The 18,528-nt window shown below is 48.8% G+C and overlaps 1 protein-coding gene across 3 annotated transcripts in view; it reads right to left on the bottom strand.

Annotated features, from left to right (window-relative positions):
- The window catches only part of LOC119963439 (ellis-van Creveld syndrome protein-like), a 66,569-nt gene that overhangs the window by 33,808 nt on the left and 14,233 nt on the right, over positions 1–18,528 (bottom strand). For all 3 annotated transcript variants that reach the window (XM_038792575.1, XM_038792574.1, XM_038792573.1), the window contains exons 6-11: positions 14,303–14,401; positions 11,561–11,695; positions 9,706–9,864; positions 8,265–8,481; positions 6,931–7,079; positions 5,294–5,392 (exon numbers count right to left, since the gene is read on the bottom strand). In XM_038792575.1, coding sequence (XP_038648503.1) covers positions 5,294–5,392; positions 6,931–7,079; positions 8,265–8,481; positions 9,706–9,864; positions 11,561–11,695; positions 14,303–14,401 — 858 coding nt within the window. The remainder of the gene's footprint in view (positions 1–5,293; positions 5,393–6,930; positions 7,080–8,264; positions 8,482–9,705; positions 9,865–11,560; positions 11,696–14,302; positions 14,402–18,528) is intronic.

The raw sequence follows: 18,528 nt of genomic DNA on the forward strand, positions 1-18,528 counted from the left end.
GGAAGGAGTTGGGGTGCTGCCTAGTCTTCAGTGGAGCAGCTGCTTTTGGGTGAATTTCATGCCCTGACGGTGTGGTGCATACCGACAGATGATGGTTGCTAACGATGGTATTAATCCATTTGAATAGTCCAACTTCAAGAGTTGCAAGGCATTTTCATGGGGGCTCACAAGGAGGTTCTTGTTGCAGAGAGGTCCCTGTCGATGGAGCGCATTTAATCCTGTCTCTGAGGCCGGGTTAGATTGGCCACCCCTGGCCGTGTTTTCCCGTTCCTGATGTTGGCCGAGAGAGTTTGGAGAAGGCTGAACCCCCCCCCCACAAACCCACCTTGCTGGAACCTAGGCTGTTGACTGCCTGGTTTCAGCTGAGATGGCATGTTGGAAGCAATGAGGTGTCATGCTTCAATCATTGGAATCCGTGGAAGATCCTGAAGATTGCTCACTGTTTTTGATCCTGCTTTATCATTGATTCTACTTTCTTCATGCCCCAGTGGTGCTCTCAGGCAGAAATTCCACAGGTGTTAAAATTCAAGGTCTGTATAACATTGTGGGACATTCTACCACTTGTTCTGGCTCCAGGATGTCTGCCGATAATGACAGGGAGGGGCGATGGGTACTATTCATACCTCTTGAGGAGCCATTAAACAGCAGGGAGGATCCAGAGGAGGTGGGTGACGGATAGCCACACACCAGGGGCGAAATTCTCTGCGGACCGACATGACGCCCATTTCCGGCGGGGAAAAGCGGTGCGGATGACTCCGGCGTCCGGGCCTTCTTTTAAGCCGGCAATCTCCATTCCCGAAAGGGCCCGGCAGCGGACTGATGCGATACGCGTCAGTTTCACCAGCTGCGGAAGTGGCGAGTCCCGGCGTTGTTTGGGGGGGGGGGGAGAGAGACCCGGCGTTGTTGGGGGTGGGGGGGGTAGGAGAGAGAGACCCGGCGTTGTTTGGGGGGGGGGGGGGGGAGGGAGGGAGAGACCCGGCGTTGTAGGGGAGGGGGGGGGGGGAGGGGAGACCCGGCGTTGTTGGGGGGGGGGGAGAGACCCGGCGTTGTGGGGGAGGAGAGACCAGGCGTTGTTGGGGAGGGGGGGAGGGGAGGAGAGAGAGATCCGGCATTGTTTTGGGGGGGGGGGGGGGGGGGGAGGAGAGAGAGACCCGGCGTTGTTGGGGGGGGGGGGGGGGAGAGAAGAGAGAGACCCGGCGTTGTTGGGGGGGGGGGGAGAGGAGAGAGACCCGGCGTTGTTGGGGGGGGGGGGGGGGAGAGACCCGGCGTTGTTGGGGGGGGGGGGGGGGGGGGGGGGGAGAGAGAGAGACCCGGCGTTGTTTGGGGGGGGGAGAGAGAGAGAGAGAGAGACCCGGCGTTGTTGGGGGGGGGGGGGGGGAGGAGATGAGAGACCCGGCGTTGGGGGGAGGGAGAGGGAGAGGGGGAGAGGGAGAGGGGGAGAGGGAGGGAGGGAGGGGGGCGGTTGCGGCGTTGAGTTGAGAGGAGAGGGGAGAAGGGGGTTACCTGCGTTGAGAGGAGAGGGGTGGGAGGGGGTTACGGCGTTGAGTTGATAGGAGGGGGGGGAGGGGGTTACCTGCGTTGAGAGGAGAGGAGAGGGGGGGGGTTACCTGCGTTGAGAGGAGAGGGGGGGGGGGGGGTACCGGCGGGTGAGAGAGAGGGGGGCGGCGTTGGAGGGGGGTAGGGGTGGTGTGGAGGGGGGTAGGGGTGGTGGGGAGGGGGGTAGGGGTGGTGGGGAGGGGGGGTAGGGGTGGTGGGGAGGGGGGTAGGGGTGGTGGGGAGGGGTGGTGAGGGGGTAGGGGTGGTGAGGGGGGGTTGGCATAGGGGGCAGCGGCGTGCAGAGGGGGCGACTGTGCGTTGGCACCGGCCATCCGTCGCCCCCCCCTGCACGCCGCTGTCCCCTACCCCAACCCCCCCTCACCACCCCTACCCCCTCCAACGCCCCTACCCCCTTACCACCCCTACTCCCCTCCCCCACCACCCCACCCCCCCTCCAACGCCGCAACCCCCCCTCCAACGCCATAAACCCCCCCCGCACTCGCAACCCCCCCCGCACTCGCAACCCCCCCCGCACTCGCAAGCCCCCCCGCACTCGCAACCCCCCCCGCACTCGCAACCCCCCCCGCACTCGTAACCCCCCCCCGCACTCGCAACCCCCACCGCACTCGCAACCCCCCCCCCACTCGCAACCCCCCCCCCCCCCCCCCACTCGCAACCCCCCCACTCGCCCTCGGATACTGAACGGCGTCAACCATCATCAATGGTTGACGCCGTTTTAAAGTTACTCTGTTTTTCGGCGACGTGTCCCCATCCGGGCCGGAGATTTGGTGAAAGAAAAAAATAATGAAATCCCGCCGGCGCCAGCTGTTTTCAGAGGCTGCCGGCGGGATTTGCACAACGCCGGTTTTTGGCCGGTCGGAGATTTAAAAACCCGGCGGGAGCGGGATTAACGCCGCTGCTGGCCGATTCTCCGACCCTGCGTGCGGTCGGAAAATTTCGCCCCAGATGTCGAACCACCAAGATCAATAATTGCAAGACAACACCTTTGTACTGATTAGATGGTTTAATTTAAGCATCGGACCTTTGATGTGATTGGTTAATTATCATATACTATGAACGATTGATAATCATGATTGGACATATACTACCAGCCCAGGTATAACTGGAATAAAGGACTTGTTCTTAACTCCACGAGTCTTCCTCTAGTCTCTCATGAGTACACTACAGTTGAATAGCTGTACAATTTTCCTCGATACACATGTATCATTTTTTTGAGAGACCCTGTATTGAGATCTGAGGCATGTTGGTGCCTTGTTATCCTGTAGTTTATCATGGTTGCCTAGGTCTGGAGAAGAGTTTAATTTTTATTTTGCATACGAGTGCTAGTTGATTTCCCCTTTAGTTCTGATGCTCTCGGGATATTGTTTTTTCTTTCCGTAATTTTGTTTTGTAGCTATGGCTGATGTGTTATCTGTGTTGGTCTAACATTGACTGCAACTGGATGCAGTAAAACGAGAAACTGGCTTCCAACACAGGAGATGGTCCAACACTGATTTATTGAACCTGTTGATTGCTGCACATAATCAGCTATGGGTTGACACTCTATTAACGTAACTGATAACCTCCTACTGGCTTGACCAGACTAGCTCTCTACCACATGGTGATGATGTTCATTGGCCTGTGCACTGTGACTATCTCCCTAGCCGTGTCCCGTGAGAGAGAGAGAGCCTGGATGCCCTGTGGGCTTTATAGTGGTGGTGTCCTGTCTGGTGATTGGTTGGTTCTGTGTCGTGTGTGTTCATTGGTTATCCTATGTGTCAATCACTGCCTGTCTGCATCTCATGATATACATGAGTGGATATTATGACAATGGGTATGATGTAGGTCTGTGATGTTGCCTGTATCCTGTCCTGTATCTGTGAAGGGAATATATTGGGAATTTTGTCCCTGATTCATCCAGTCTTATTTTTCCCATTCTTGCGATGCTTACTGTTGTACTCTGTACCTGTTGTACATTGATACCTCTGGCTATCTTTTTCATTTTCTTTGGTTTTAATGTGATTCTGTAAAAAACTAACACTCCAAAAAAAAGACTTTTAAAAAAAGTAAATTCTCATCTTGTTAAACACAAATATGGCTAAATTGATCAATTTAATATGATTATGGTTTTTGATACAGTATTGATGTTCTGTTCTTTTTTCCGCTGCATGATCATAGATGCATAGAAAATAGGAGGAGGCCTTTTGGTCATAGAAGTAGGAGGCCTTTTGGTCCTTCGAGCCTGCTCCGCCATTCATCACGATCATGGCTGATCATCCAACTCAATAGCTCAATCCTGCTTTCTCCCCATAGCCTTTGATCCCATTCTTCCCAAGTGCTATATCCAGCCACCTCTTGAACATATTCAAAGTTTTAGCATCAACTACGTCCTGTGGTAATGAATTCCACAGGCTCACCACTCTTTGTGGGAAGTAATGTCTCCTTATTCAGTGGCGAGGGCTCGTAGCAGGTGTTTCTTCGTACTTATACCGGATTGTGGATTATTAAGGTCCATCATATCTATGATAAGTCTACCATCAGTTTAATCAGCATAAAACTGCAATCACAATATGTGGTAGAGTAAACGGGCGGGATTCTCCCGTACCCGGCGGGGTGGGGGGTCCCGGCGGGATGGAGTGGCACATTCAGGGGCTAGGCCCGCGCCGGAGTGGTTTGCGCCCCGCCGGTTGGCGTGGAAGGCCTTTGGCGCCACGCCAGCCGGGGCCGAAGGAACTCCGCCAGCCGGAGAGAGTCCACACATGCGTGGGTGCATCAGCGGCTGCTGACGTCATCCTTGCGCATGCGCAGGGGTCACCTATGCGTTGGCCATCGCGGAGGATGGCACATCGTAGTAAAAGAGTGCCCCCACGGCACAGGCCCGTCCGCGGATCGGTGGGCCCTGATCGCGGGCCAGGTCACCGTGGGGGCAGATCGCCCTGCGCCCCCCCAGGACCCCGGAGCCCGACCACGCCGCCAGGTCCCGCTGGTAAGGGACCTAGTCTGATGCACGTCGGCGGGACCGGCAAACAAACCGGCGGCCTTTGGCCCATCGCGGGCTGGAGACTTCGGGCAGCCCCGGGGCCCATTGAGTCACGCCGGTCCCCGCCATTCTCCGGGGCGGGCGTCACGACTCACGCCTCGCCGACTTTTGGAGGGCCGCAGAATTCGGTGGCTGGCGGGCACGGGATTCACGCCGACCCCCGGCGATTCTCTGGCCCGGCGGGTGATCGGAGAATCCCGCCCAATATGTGTATACTATGGAAAGGCTATGAGGGTCAAGCTCCACTAAAAAAAGTCCTGAATCAAGGTACAGAACCATAGAACACAGTGCAAAAAGAGGCCATTTGGCCTATCAAGTCTGCGGCGACCCTCTGAAAGAGCACCCTGCCTCGGCCCACTCCCCGCCTTAACCTCGCAACCCCATCTTTGGACTGTGGGAGGAAACCCGGGCACCCGGATGAAATCCACCCAGACACGGGGAGAAAGTGCAAACTCCACACAGTCACCAAAGGCCCGGAATTGAACATGGACTCCTGGCGCTGTGAGGCAGCAGTGCTAACCACTGTACCACCATGCCACCTCATTCTCTCTTAATCTAAAAACCTCTCACTATGTTTGAATGCCGTCAAAACCTTTCGCTCCTAAAGTTTTAGTAAACGGCACCAAACCTTTGAATGTTTCAGTAAAATGTACCAAAATCTGAAATCTTGCATATCTACACAAGTTAATCTGTGAAATGGATACACAAGCCTCTTACCTCCCATAGCTCAGTTACTGCCTTGACATCATTATGATCCTCTTCGTCCTGCACATCATTGCGGATCTTCCTTTGCTGCTCTGCAAGCTCATGGAAACTCTATAAAATTCACAGCTATATTAATTTGTGTTATGGGACCACCAAACCACTGAAGTACCTACATTCAATCTGCCTGTTAGAATTCATGTCAGAATGCACAATATTCTTATTCAGGAATTAGGGGCCTCACGGTAGCATGGTGGTTAGCATCAATGCTTCACAGCTCTAGGGTCCCAGGTTCGATTCCCGGCTGGGTCACTGTCTGTGTGGAGTCTGCACGTCCTCCCCTTGTGTGCGTGGGTTTCCTCCGGGTGCTCCGGTTTCCTCCCACAGTCCAAAGATGTGCGGGTTAGGTGGATTGGCCATGCTAAATTGCCCGTAGTGTAAGGTTAATGGGGGGATTGTTGGGTTACGGGTATACGGGTTACGTGGGTTTAAGTAGGGTGATCATTGCTCGGCACAACATCGAGGGCCGAAGGGCCTGTTCTGTGCTGTACTGTTCTATCTATCTAAATACCTACAGGCAATGTTATTTTTAAGATTCACAGATAGCCTGTTAATTGCCTGAGCATAACGATGGCACAACATTTCTTTCAGGGGCACAATGCAACCCAGCATGAAGGCAAGAATAAAGGCAATATCCACTCACTCTATTGTTTTTCTTGTTTCTGAATACAGATCTTACACAATTAAATTTTGGAGCTGGATTCATTTGTATGTCCCAAACTCCCTCAACCAAGATTCAACAACCTGGTGGTTTGTCAATAGGCACTGTAATGCTCAGACATTGGTATGAACAGTACAGCCAACAAGAATGCTCATGAAGACAACAGCGCATCAGGAAGCAGATTCAGATGCTGGAGTTTCCCTTCCTGGAGTCGGTGGCAAACAATCCTTGCCAATACTGACTGCCCTGTAGCCAATTGATTCTCCAAAGAGTGTTAATTGGCTGGAGGCAGGACTTCCGCTCCTCACTCAGGAGGATTACACCTGAGACGGAAGTGCTCGATTCCATCAGTGAGTGTTCTGACCACCGTACGAATACACATACGGACATATGAGTTTGAAGCTGTAGGCCACTCGGCCCCTCGAGTCTGCTCCGCCATTCAGTAAGATAACGGCTGATCTGATTGGAAGTTCAACCTCACATTCCAGCCCACCCCCAGTGACCTTTCATCTCCTTGTTTATCAAGAATCTATCTACATCTGTCTTAAAAATATTTAAAGTCACTGCTTCCATCACCTTTTGTGGAAAATAGAACATAGAACAGGCCCTTCAGCCCTCGATGTTGTGCCGAGCATTGAGAAATAATTCTGAATACTCACGACTCTCAGAGAAAACAAGATTTCTCTCCAGAATCTGAAGCCGTTGTGTATTTTGTAAATGAAACAATGTTTTCCATGGATGCTATTTAATGATGCACAACTTCAGTAAATAAGTGAAGGGTAGTTTGTTGATGGGCAGTCTTAAATAGGCCAGTGATTGCTTTGTTATAATGGAGTTACTCTCTCATGCTAAACACAAGAGTTTAAGACCAGCATATTAAATTCCACACTTATGCTTAACAGGATAATTTAAGAATATTTTACAGTCTGACCTGTAAAAACTCAGCAGCAGCAAGCATTTCTCCTGCCTGGTCTTTCGTATTAACTGACTCTTGTTTTTGTGTCCCTTCAAGTCGTTTCACCAAAGTTCTGTGACTTCTCTTCATTTCCAAAATAAGCTCTTTGGTCTGTTTTGCACAGTCTGTAAGAAATGTTTATATTATATGCGGGTACAAGTTATGGAAATGCTTCAAGTTTCAAAGGTTCAAGGGATGTTTGAAACTGTATCAGGGTTATTTTGTCTGCAATTTGTCGGTAATATTTTGTCTGGCGGCACGGTAGCACAGTGGTTCGCACTGTTGCTTCACAGTGCCAGGACCCGGGTTCAATTCCTGGCTCGGGTCACTGTCTGTGCAGAGTCTGCACTTGTCTGCGTGGGTTTCTTTCCGGGTGTGCCGGTTTCCTTCCACAAGTCCCAAAAGACATGCTTGCTAGGTGAATTGGACATTGATAATAATCTTTATTAATGTCACAAGTAGGCTCACCTTAACACTGAATTGAAGTTACTGTGAAAATGCCCTAGTTAGAGCAGGAAATCAGGACAACACAAGTGATATTCAGGGCCTATAGCTTCCAGGTTTATTTCAACGGCATTAATTTGCAATTTGGAACATAAGTAGAATTTCAATTACAGCTTACTTATCAAAGTAACTGTTCTTCTAATGATTGACAGGATATCCAACACATTCAGGTTTCCAGGATACAAGGGATAACATCTTGAGTGGTTACCAGTGACAATAAAGCTGTCACTTCTAAAACTCTAAAAAAAAATATTCTTCTGACCTGTGGGGGCTGTTAATGTCCCGAATCCTGGGGGAATTATGCCTGCAGTGCTTCCAGGCATTGGTATCACCAAGACAAACTTGAAGGCTACACTGTCTGCCTCTACCCTGACTGAATCAAACTACACTTCCAGGCAGAATGATAAATGAGTGGTATCCACTTATGAATGGGTGGAAAATGGGTCAAAATCCTGTAAGTTACTCCCTAGCAGCACTGTTGGTGTCCCTACACCTCATGGACTGCAGCAGCTCAAGAAGATAGCTCACCACCACCTTCTCAAGGGATCCTCCGTTCCAGCAGCCGGCCAAAGGGGTTTCCCATTGTTGCCGTCCCCATTGTCGGAAACCCCTTGGGCAAGGGTGCGCTGACTGCGAAGCGGAGGATTCCGCCGATGGAGAATCCAGCAGCTTATCTTCTTCGATTGATCAGATTTCGACATTCAGAAGTGGTATCCCTGAGTCAGTAAAAAAAAGTGGGGCTGGAATAATAAAACTGAAACTTTATTGCACATATTTCAGCTCATAAGCTGTCGTTTAAGACTTACCGTGAATGTACTTATCCACACTGTCTTGAACAGAACTTTGTAATCTGGCTACAATCTCTTCTTTTTGCCAAAAGGCCAGTACACCGTCCCTGGCAAGAATGTTCAGCATTGATGTCACCATCTTTAATTTGTCTTTGTTTTCTTGCTGAACAAGCCACTTCAAGGAAAGAAGGCTTTTTGCCATCAACTCCCAACTCAACAGCTTATCCAGAATAACCTATGACAACAATGCCAGTGGAAAGTTAGTTGTTAAATTACGTAATTCAAGTTTAACTTCTAATGCATGCTATCCAAATGCTTATCAAGCATTTACTTGGCATGGGGGCGTGCTGGTACAAAGTGGATGCACAGATGCAATATGAAGCATAACTTTGCTAAACTGGTCTTGATCTTATGCTTTTCTGTTGGTTTTTAAAAGATCGTCTGTCAGACGTGATCCAACACTGCCTCAGCTATGCAATGGTTGCAATATTAAATGTACAAATTAAATTTTAAAGGTTTAATATTGAAGCAACTTGATTGAATTGCCTGACTTTGGGTGAATAGACCCATTTGAGATATTGTCAGGTCCTGAGGGCACTGGAAGACTCAGAAGGAGGGCAACGAAACAGAACCCAAGGTGTTGGAATCTAACTCCTTCACCTTGGAGACTTAGGCGAGCGCTGCCCAGTACTGGTCCTCATTTGAGCACTTCAGGAGGGTCTCCCAGGGGATCGCTGGCATCCAGGGTGTCAGACTGGCATTGTGCTCATGCTGGGGGTTGGGACCTGGGGTGCCCTGCCCAGGGGAGGGGTGGCCCGAGAGATTGTGGCGTCAATTAAAAATTACATCCCAATCTCCTCCTGCACTGAAGAGTTCTGGCAAGCGGAGCTCCTCAGTGCAGGAAACGGGATTAAGTGCAGCCTTGGCAGGGCTGCGAGCGCCGGGAAGCACCCGGCTAAATGCGCTTGATATGAGACTCTGTTGCAATTTGTTAACATCGCGCCCAATGATGCACTTTCACAAACTTCAATAGAAACACTAAAGGATTTACTATTAAGAAGACTTGTACAGCAGCCAGCAGCACATGGCTGCTGCTAGTTCCCTACATGTCTCCTGTCTGACAGTGGACTCACCCCACCTGGGGTGATTTCCCACTTTGCATCCCAATTGGTCCCCCAAGCCAGGTGACCCTTACTTTGCTGTGTTGCCCTTAAAAGGACAATCACCACAAATCACCGCTAGCACTTTAAGAGCTGCTGGCTCAAGATATTTTTATTTTTCCAGTCAACTGTGCGCCAAGTGTTCTGTACACGTTTCTGTTTGCTAGCAAGAATTCAATTAGCAAGAACTTCCATCACACAATTTGTTGCTAAAGGTGAACATGTGACATTGCTACAAAAGCGAGGCATAAAAAGTATTTTCCAAAGATGCCTTGGAATGTTTTTTTAGTGATACATACCATGACTTGAAAAGTAAGGCAGTCAGTTAGTAGACTCTCTACCTGCGACATCTTTTTACTTATGCTCCTCATTATCTCCTGCACGGTAATCTTAGGGAGCTTGGAATGAGTCAAGAGGTAGAGTTGGGTGCTTTCAATTTGATGGAGGAAGCCACTGAGCTGAACAACAGACATAAACAAATGTTCACCAACTTTGTAAGTTACCTCTGCTGATAGTGTGAGCCTTGTGGAATAAAACATTCCCCAGAAAGCATAATAGCAGGACAGATGAAGAATAATGGCAACACAAACTTATTCAAACTTGATTCAATAAAGTATTTGAGAATAGAGTCTGTTACATTATGAAGTGTGAGCCATTTAAAATGTTCCTTAAAAAAGCAAGCTGCAAAGATAGTTTTATGGCCAAGGGTGACCAGGGTGACGCTGTAATTCAATATACTTACACAAAGAGAAAAAGGGCCTGAGAAGAACAATTCTGTGATGCTCATACAGGAACAATAGGTGCAAAATGGGAACAGGGAGGTCATAGGTTTGAATTTACAGAATAGCAGGTTTATTTCCTTCTATGTTGCAAATTCAGCAGTTTGGAGTATTTCTTGTGCGAGCTTGTTTGTGACAATTTTGTGGCTTAGCCTCTTTAAGAACCGAATTTGACACAAATTCATTTTGCAAAGAATCGAATTTGACACAAATTCATTTTGCACAATTCTGACAGATTTGCTCTTGGTTTACTCTTTCTTTCCTTGCGCGTGGATGTGGAATGGAAACTCCTCAGCTTTTAAATTGTCAAACCTTTTCTGCAGTGCTCACAGCATTTTTTAGAACAATTCTGCTCCTATTTGACACCTTTAAAACTGTTTGTAAAATGCTTATTAATAATTACTATTTTTCAGAACAGAGGTTATTTTTAAAATTTAAGTTTATTTTTAAAATATTTCAAGTACTGTATTTTGTGACAGATTGAATTGGAAGAACAGAGTTATAGCAGGTAGATCAGAAAGCACCAACTCACATGGAAAGATCTTGGTGTGCCTATTTGTGAATAGTATAGGATAACTGGGCCTGACTCTTTGCATCAACAGGAGTCAGTAGAGAACACATCCATAACAAAATGGGCTGCCTCACAGCAATTTAATGCTCCAATTTTCTGGAGGCTGCACCTCCACCCCTCAATCTGGAGGCACCAGAGGACAAAGCACCCAAGGCCAAAGCTGGGTCACTTTTCATCCCTGAACTTGTCACACAAGCCTGAACATTGAGGCTGGGTGGGAAATGGCCCTTCATTAATTGCACAATTAATAGCCTTAATTGGGGCAAGGGCAAGTAGGGGCTAGTTTAGCACACTGGGCTAAATCGCTGGCTTTTAAAGCAGATCAAGGCAGGCCAGCAGCACGGTTCAATTCCCGTACCAGCCTCCCCGAACAGGCGCTGGAATGTGGCGACTAGGGGCTTTTCACAGTAACTTCATTGAAGCCTACTCGTGACAATAAGTGATTTTCATTTCATTTTCATTTCAAGTGACCCAGGTGAGGCCTTGTCGGTCCCACTATAAAATTGCAGGGTAGGCAGGGGGAGCAGTGTGAAAGCCCTCTAGGGCGAATTTTACAAGCTCCCCACCCTATGTGGAAACTGACCGGCAGGGAAGTGTAAAATTCTTTATAAAGACTGAAGTTTTGTCATCTTACATTTGCCACTTTTCAATTGAACTCCGTTTGTCTGGGCAGGCGGCGTGTTCAATGATTTAAATGACCTGACCTTGGAAAGTTGGGTCACCACTCCTGCCATGCGCATGAAGTGTTGTGACCCTGCTGCATTCACAGTGGACTGCATTATAAACTATTATAAATAATCTTGCCTGGCATATGGTATATTGAAAATAATTGCATTCATCTCTTTCGGTTTCCTCCAAAGTATAACGATGCTCCGAGTTTTTCTTGTTGACTGCACCAGGCAACACTGGCTGCTCTGTCTTCTTCAGCTTTTCCAGTTCCTTTTAAACAACAGAGCTCAATCAGTTGAGTCTGCAACATACATCTCATTAAAAAGAGTCGAAGACTAAAAGTAAATTGCTTCAAATAATTTACTTCTGTCACATTTTTTGTTATTATGTTTCCTGAAACTGATTATGATAAGAAATAGGTTTTCTCTCTACTTCATGTCACCCCACCTCTGCCATACTCCCTCCCCTCACTGAGACGCTGCTTCTGAGTCTTTGCAGCTGGCACAATAAGCCAGGACTTCCCGGTGGTATGGAGAAATTCCTGCTCAAAATCAATTCGAATCATCTGTAAAATCTTGCCTCTCAGCCGTGGTGGGAATTGTCAAGGCTGAGAATGGAAAATTCCGGCCAATGAAACTGGTTACGGGAGACTAAAGCCACAGGATTGCTCTGTCCTTCCTTCCTATAAAAAAATGATTCAACTTGTGCTGTACTGTTCTATGTTCTATTAACGATTCCTCCTAACAGTCCAGCTGAACACAGGGAATTGCAACTTTGGAAGTCCAGGATCGAACCATGCCTTGTTAGCATGTCGGTACACCAATTTTGTGTCACAGGGCTCGCTGAGAAAAAAATTATTTCAAATTTTTTTTTCTTTTTAAATTGTCTAGAACCCCCAGCTTTTAGAAAGTCAAGTGAGGTCACTGTTATTAGTTAATTGGGACAGAGATAATTGTCACTGTGGGGGAGCCGGTCCACCCTTGGAAACCCAATCGTAACCCCGCCGTAGCAATTTCTGGGAGGTCCAATAGGATTTAACCCCAATCAGGTTCCTGGCTGACCAGCGTTGGGATTCCTGACTCTTGTGAAGGGAATTTCTCCCCAGAAATCCTGCTGGAGGTGTCCCACATCAGAGAGTGGCCAGCCCATCAGAGGCTAGCAGCTCTCCAGTACAGGTAGTGCCACTGGGAGTGTTGGTCCACAGTGCGGCCTACACTATAGATTGTCACTGGAGCTGCAGAAAAATGGTGAGTAGGGTGGATTCTCTGGAGCTATGAAGGGAGATCACGGTGGGGCAGAGAAGAGGTTCGATTTAAAAGGACAGGGCTGGGGTTTTACTTTAGGTCCCTTCACTCTAACTGGCAGGTAGTTTTGTACCCAACAAGAAGGGTTCTTTTTTTCTAGGCTCCAATGCACCCGCCCTCCCCCCAGGCATGCCGCTAATAAGTACCAGCACCTGTGGGATGAGCCCCTTAGGTGGCTACTTAAGGGCCACAATTGGCCTCCATGTGGGAGGGCTCCTTGAATCTTCCCACCCTGGACTAAATTGGAGGGAAGTGGGAAGACAACGGAATCGCCACCCTGCACCTTCCAGCATGATCACATGCCCCCATCCCCACAGCACCTGAACCTGCTCGGAAGCGACATTAAATTCTGTTCATGATTTTTTTTACTCTCAAGACATTATCATCTTAAAATTATTTTCAAAATATATTATATACCTTCAAATATTGAAGTATTTTTTTATTTCTTCCATCCCTGTGGCAGACATGCTTCAGGTGGTAGCATACTTGCCTCTGAATGACAAAGTTCCAGGTGCAAACCCCACTTCAGGCTGACATGCCAGCGCAGGGTCGAGGGGACTGAACTTCAGAGGACATATTTAATCTGCTCTGCTTGATGTAAAAGATCTTGTGGTACTTATTCAAAAAAGAGCAGGGGAATTTCACTGATGTCCTGCCCCATATTTATTCCTCAAACAACATCGCAAAGAACTTCACTGTGCATGGAGGCTCAATGGTTAGCACTGTTGCCTCACAGCACCAGGGACCCAGGTTCGCTTCTGGCCTTGGGTCTGTGTGGGTTTCCTCCAGGTGCTCCGGTTTCCTCCCACAGTTCAAAGATGTGCAGGTTAGGTGAGTTTTCGATGGGCCGAGTGGTCCCCTTCTGCACTGTAGGTATTCTATGGAAATTATCACATTACTGTTTGTGGGAGTTGTTGAGTGGAGATGCACTGCCATGTTTCCTACACTACAACAGTGACAACACCTGAAAAAGCACGTTGTTGGCTCGAAGGTGCTTTTAGACATCCAGTGGTTATTAAAAGTGCTATATTAGTGTAAAGATTCTTGACTCTTTTCCTGGAAGGCTGTCAGCTACTAACTCCCCCCAAGGTCAAAACCAATGACATTTTACCACAAACACCATTTGTTGTAAGATTTGACTCACAGAAGCGAATAATTTATTTGGTTAATTTTTATTTTCCTTTCAAAGGGACTAGTTGGGAGCAAACACTTTGCTCAAGGATGTTATTTTCCAGAAAGCTGAAAGTAACTGCAGTGTGAAATGAAGTTAAAACCACATTGCTCAAGTCCTCCTCACTATAACATGTCACTGTCTGTATGGAGTCTGTACGTTTTCCCCGTGTCTGCCTGGGTTTCCTCCGGGTGCTCTGGTTTCCTCCCACAAAATCCCGAAAGACATGCTCGTTAGGTAATTTGGACACTCTGAATTCTCCCTCAGTGTTCCCGAACAGGTGCTGAAGTGTGGCAACTAGGGATTTTCACAGTAACTTAATTGCAGTGTTATTGTAAGCCTACTTGTGACACTAATAAAGATTATCATTATAACAGTGAGGACTGTATGATTGAGCATTACCTTTTCTTGTGTGGAAAGAAAATCTCTGTAAAATTTCTCATCTATTTTCTCTTTTAAGTATAAATCATTCAGTTCTATCCTTAGTAGGTGAAGAAACATCTAAAATAAAAGATACATATATTCAGATCTCCTTGATAGTAAAAGTCTGACAATTATAGCAGTAATATCACTGATTATAGAAGACAGTGCAGAACTTCAAAAGACCAGAGAAAAGGTTGGTGGAATGGGCAGATGAATTTCAATGTGGGGAAATGTGAATTGATTAATTTTGATAGGAAGAGCATGGAGAGACAATACAAAATCAAGACTACAACTCAAAAGAGGGTGTAGGAGCAGAGGAGCAGAGCAGAGCGATTTTTACATGCATAAATTAATTGAAGATGGCAGGACAGTTGAAAACGCAGTTCATTTGGAGCTCTTTCGGAGGGTCGGTGCAGACTCGATAGGCCAAATGGCCTCCTTCTACCTGTAGGAATTCTAAGATTCATAAAGCATACATTACCCTGGGCCAGTGGTTTGCCACCTATGGTCCGGGGAGAGTACTGCAGGTGGACCGTGGAAAAAGAATAATACATACGAGACACAGGTAACTGTATCATAATCAATGTTAAATTATTATTTGCAATGTAATTTGCTTGGCAAACATCTTTGCGTAATATTATCTGTAACGTATTTGTGAGTGTGCGTCGTAAACTAATTAGAAATAGTTGCGTTTTTAGTACCCGTTGATATGCAAGTTTTTTTTTTATAAATGTTTTTATTCAGTTTTCATATTTTATATTGAACAAATTACAAATTGTTAGGAGAAAGAAAAAAGAAAAAAAACAAACACGCAAAAATTAACATACATATTTACAGGTAAGCATCTTCGTAGTAGTAACTGCGCCCCCCCCCCCCCCCCCTCAACATGTTTATTTAGTTTGGTTTTGGGCCTTAGCTAGCCATCGAACCCCCGTAACGAACCTGTAGCCCCCCCCCCCCTCCCGCTACCTTCCCCCGACTATTCTTCCTCTTGTACATTGGCCACAAATAGGTCCCGGAACAGTTGCATGAATGGCTCCCACGTTCTGTGGAAGCCGTCGTCCGACCCTCGGATGGCAAATTTGATTTTCTCCATTTGGAGAGATTCCGAGAGGTCGGACAGCCAGTCCGCAGCTCTGGGCGGTGCTGCTGACCGCCAGCCAAACAGGATTCTACGGCGGGCGATCAGGGAGGCAAAGGCAAGGGCGTCTGCCCTCCTCCCCAGGAATAGATCTGGCTGTTCTGAAACCCCGAAGACCGCCACTATCGGGCATGGCTCCACCCTCTCTCCCACCACTTTGGACATTACCTCGAAGAAGGCTGTCCAGTACTCCACGAGTCTGGGGCAAGACCAGAACATGTGGGCGTGGTTGGCCGGGCCTCTTTGGCACCGTTCACATCTGTCTTCCACCTCCGGGAAGAACCTACTCATACGGGTTCTTGTTAAGTGGGCTCTATGTACCACTTTTAGTTGCGTCAGGCTGAGCCTTGCGCACGTGGAGGTGGAGTTGACCCTATGCAGTGCTTCGCTCCAGAGTCCCCACCCGATCTCCATCCCCAGGTCGTCCTCCCATTTCCTCCTTGTTGCGTCCAGTACGGTGTCGTCCCTATCTACCAGTCGGTCATACATGTCACTACAGTTCCCTTTCTCTAGGATACTTGCGTCCAGTAGGTCTTCCAGTAGTGTCTGTCGTGGCGGTTGTGGGTACGTCCTTGTCTCCTTTCGTAGGAAGTTTTTGAGCTGCAGGTACCGTAGCTCGTTCCCCCCAGCTAGCTGAAATTTCTCTGTCAGTTCGTCCAGTGTTGCGATCCTGTCGTCCGTGTATAGGTCCCTGACTGTCAGTGTCCCCCCGTCCTGCCTCCACCTTTTGAAGGTGGCGTCGGTCAGTGCTGGTTTGAACCTATGGTTGTTGCAGATGGGAGCCCTGTTCGACATTTTGGTCAGGCCAAGTTGCTGCCGCAGTTGGTTCCAGGATTGGAGGGTGGCTGTCACCACTGGGCTGCTGGAGTGTTTTTTGGGTGGGGATGGGAGTGCTGCCGTGGCGAGGGCCCGAAGGGAGGTTCCCATGCAGGAGGCCTCCTCCGCACGCACCCACTCAGCTTCTGGCTCCTGGATCCATCCCCTTACTCGCTCGGCTGTTGCTGCCCAGTGGTAGAATTGTAGATTCGGGAGGGCTAACCCTCCCCTGGTTTTTGTTTTTTGTAAGACCTTCTTTGGGATCCTAGCATTTTTACCCCCCCATACGAACGCCATGATGAGTTTGTCCAGCGCTTTGAAAAAGGCCTTGGGGATGTAGATCGGAATGGATCTAAACAGGAAGAGGAACCTGGGCAGTACGTTCATTTTGATCGTCTGAACTCTCCCCGCGAGGGAGAGCGGGAGTGTGTTCCATCTTTGCAGGTCCTTTTTAACTTCCTCCGTCAGGCTGGTGAGGTTCCATTTGTGGATCCCTTTCCAGTCATGGGCTATTTGGATCCCCAGGTAGCGGAATTTATGTCGGGCTTGTTTGAACGGCAGCCCCTTTAGTGCTGCCCCCCCCCCTTGCGGGTGTACTGGGAAGATCTCACTTTTGCTCATGTTGAGTTTGTAGCCCGAGAAGGCTCCAAACTCTTTCAGGAGCGCGATGATTCCGTCCATGCTGCTTTGTGGGTCCGAGATATAGAGGAGCAGATCATCCGCATAGAGTGAGACTCTGTGCTCTCTACCTCTCCTTCGGATCCCCCTCCAATTTTTTGCTGCCCTGAGCGCGATTGCTAGCGGTTCAATTGCTAGTGCGAACAGCAGCGGGGACAGTGGGCATCCTTGTCTGGTGCCCCTGTGCAGCTGGAAGTATTGGGAGTTGGTATTGTTGGTCTGTACACTCGCCATGGGAGCGTTGTACAGGAGCTTTACCCAAGCGGTGAACCCTGTTCCAAGCCCGAACCGCTCCAGTACCTCTATGAGGTATTTCCACTCGACTCTGTCGAAGGCCTTTTCTGCGTCCAGGGAGACGATCACCTCTTGTGTTCTCTCCCCGGAGGGGGTCATTATCACGTTCAGCAGGCGCCTGATGTTCGCGGTCAGCTGTCTACCTTTGACAAAGCCCGTCTGGTCCTCTGTGACCACCTCAGGTACACAGTCTTCTAGCCTTTTGGCTAGGATTTTGGCCAGTATTTTGGCGTCTGCATTCAGCAGAGATATGGGTCTGTATGACCCACATTCCGTTGGGTCTTTGTCTTTCTTAGGTATCAGCGAGATTGAGGCCTGTGCTAACGTGGGTGGCAACGTGCCCCTAGCTAGCGAGTCTGTGAACATCTCCCGCAGGTGCGGGGCCAGCGCTGCCGCAAATTTTTTGTAGAAGTCCGCCGGGAATCCGTCCGGTCCCGGCGCCTTCCCCGCCTGCATGGAGCTAATGCTCTCCATGATCTCTCCCAGTGCTAGTGGTGCTTCCAGATCCCGTTTTCTGCCCTCTCCCACAACTGGTATGTTCAGTCCGTCAAGAAACCGGTTCATCCCAGCCTTCCCCGTTGGGGGCTCTGAGGTGTACAGCTCTTGGTAGAAGGCCTTGAAGGTTTTGTTAATCCTCTCTGGTTCTGTTTCCAACGTGCCTCTGGTATCTCTGATTTGCGCAATTTCTCTGCTGGCTGCCTGCTTTCTCAGCTGGTGGGCCAACAGGCGGCTGGCTTTGTCTCCGTGTTCGTATAGGGCCCCGCGTGCCTGGCGGAGTTGGTGTACTGCTTTCCTGGTGGAGAGCAGGTCAAAGTTCCTTTGTAATTCTTTTCTCTCCGCCAGGAGTTCTACAGTCGGGGCCTCGGAGTATTTATGGTCTACCTCCAGTATGGAGTCGACCAGCTTCTGCCTAGCCACCCTTTCCTCCCTATCTCTTTGCGCTTTGTAGGCTATGATTTCCCCTCTTAGTACGGCCTTAAGCGCTTCCCAGAACGTGGAGGGTGAGACCTCCCCGTTTTGGTTGATCTCAGTGTACTCCGCTATGGCCTGCGCTATCCTTTCGCTGAAGGCCTTGTCAGCTAGTAAGGCACCGTCCAACCTCCATTTGGGGCGCTGGGCCCTTCCCGTCTCTAGCCGCACATCCATGTAGTGTGGAGCGTGGTCTGATATCACAATTGCGGAGTATTCCACCTTGTCTATCTCTGGAAGCACCGTTTTCCCCACCACAAAGAAGTCAATTCTGGTGTACACGTTGTGTACTGGGGAGAAGAAAGAG

This window comes from Scyliorhinus canicula, chromosome 3 (genome assembly GCF_902713615.1).
Source record: "Scyliorhinus canicula chromosome 3, sScyCan1.1, whole genome shotgun sequence".
Classification (NCBI taxonomy): Eukaryota; Metazoa; Chordata; class Chondrichthyes; order Carcharhiniformes; family Scyliorhinidae; genus Scyliorhinus; species Scyliorhinus canicula.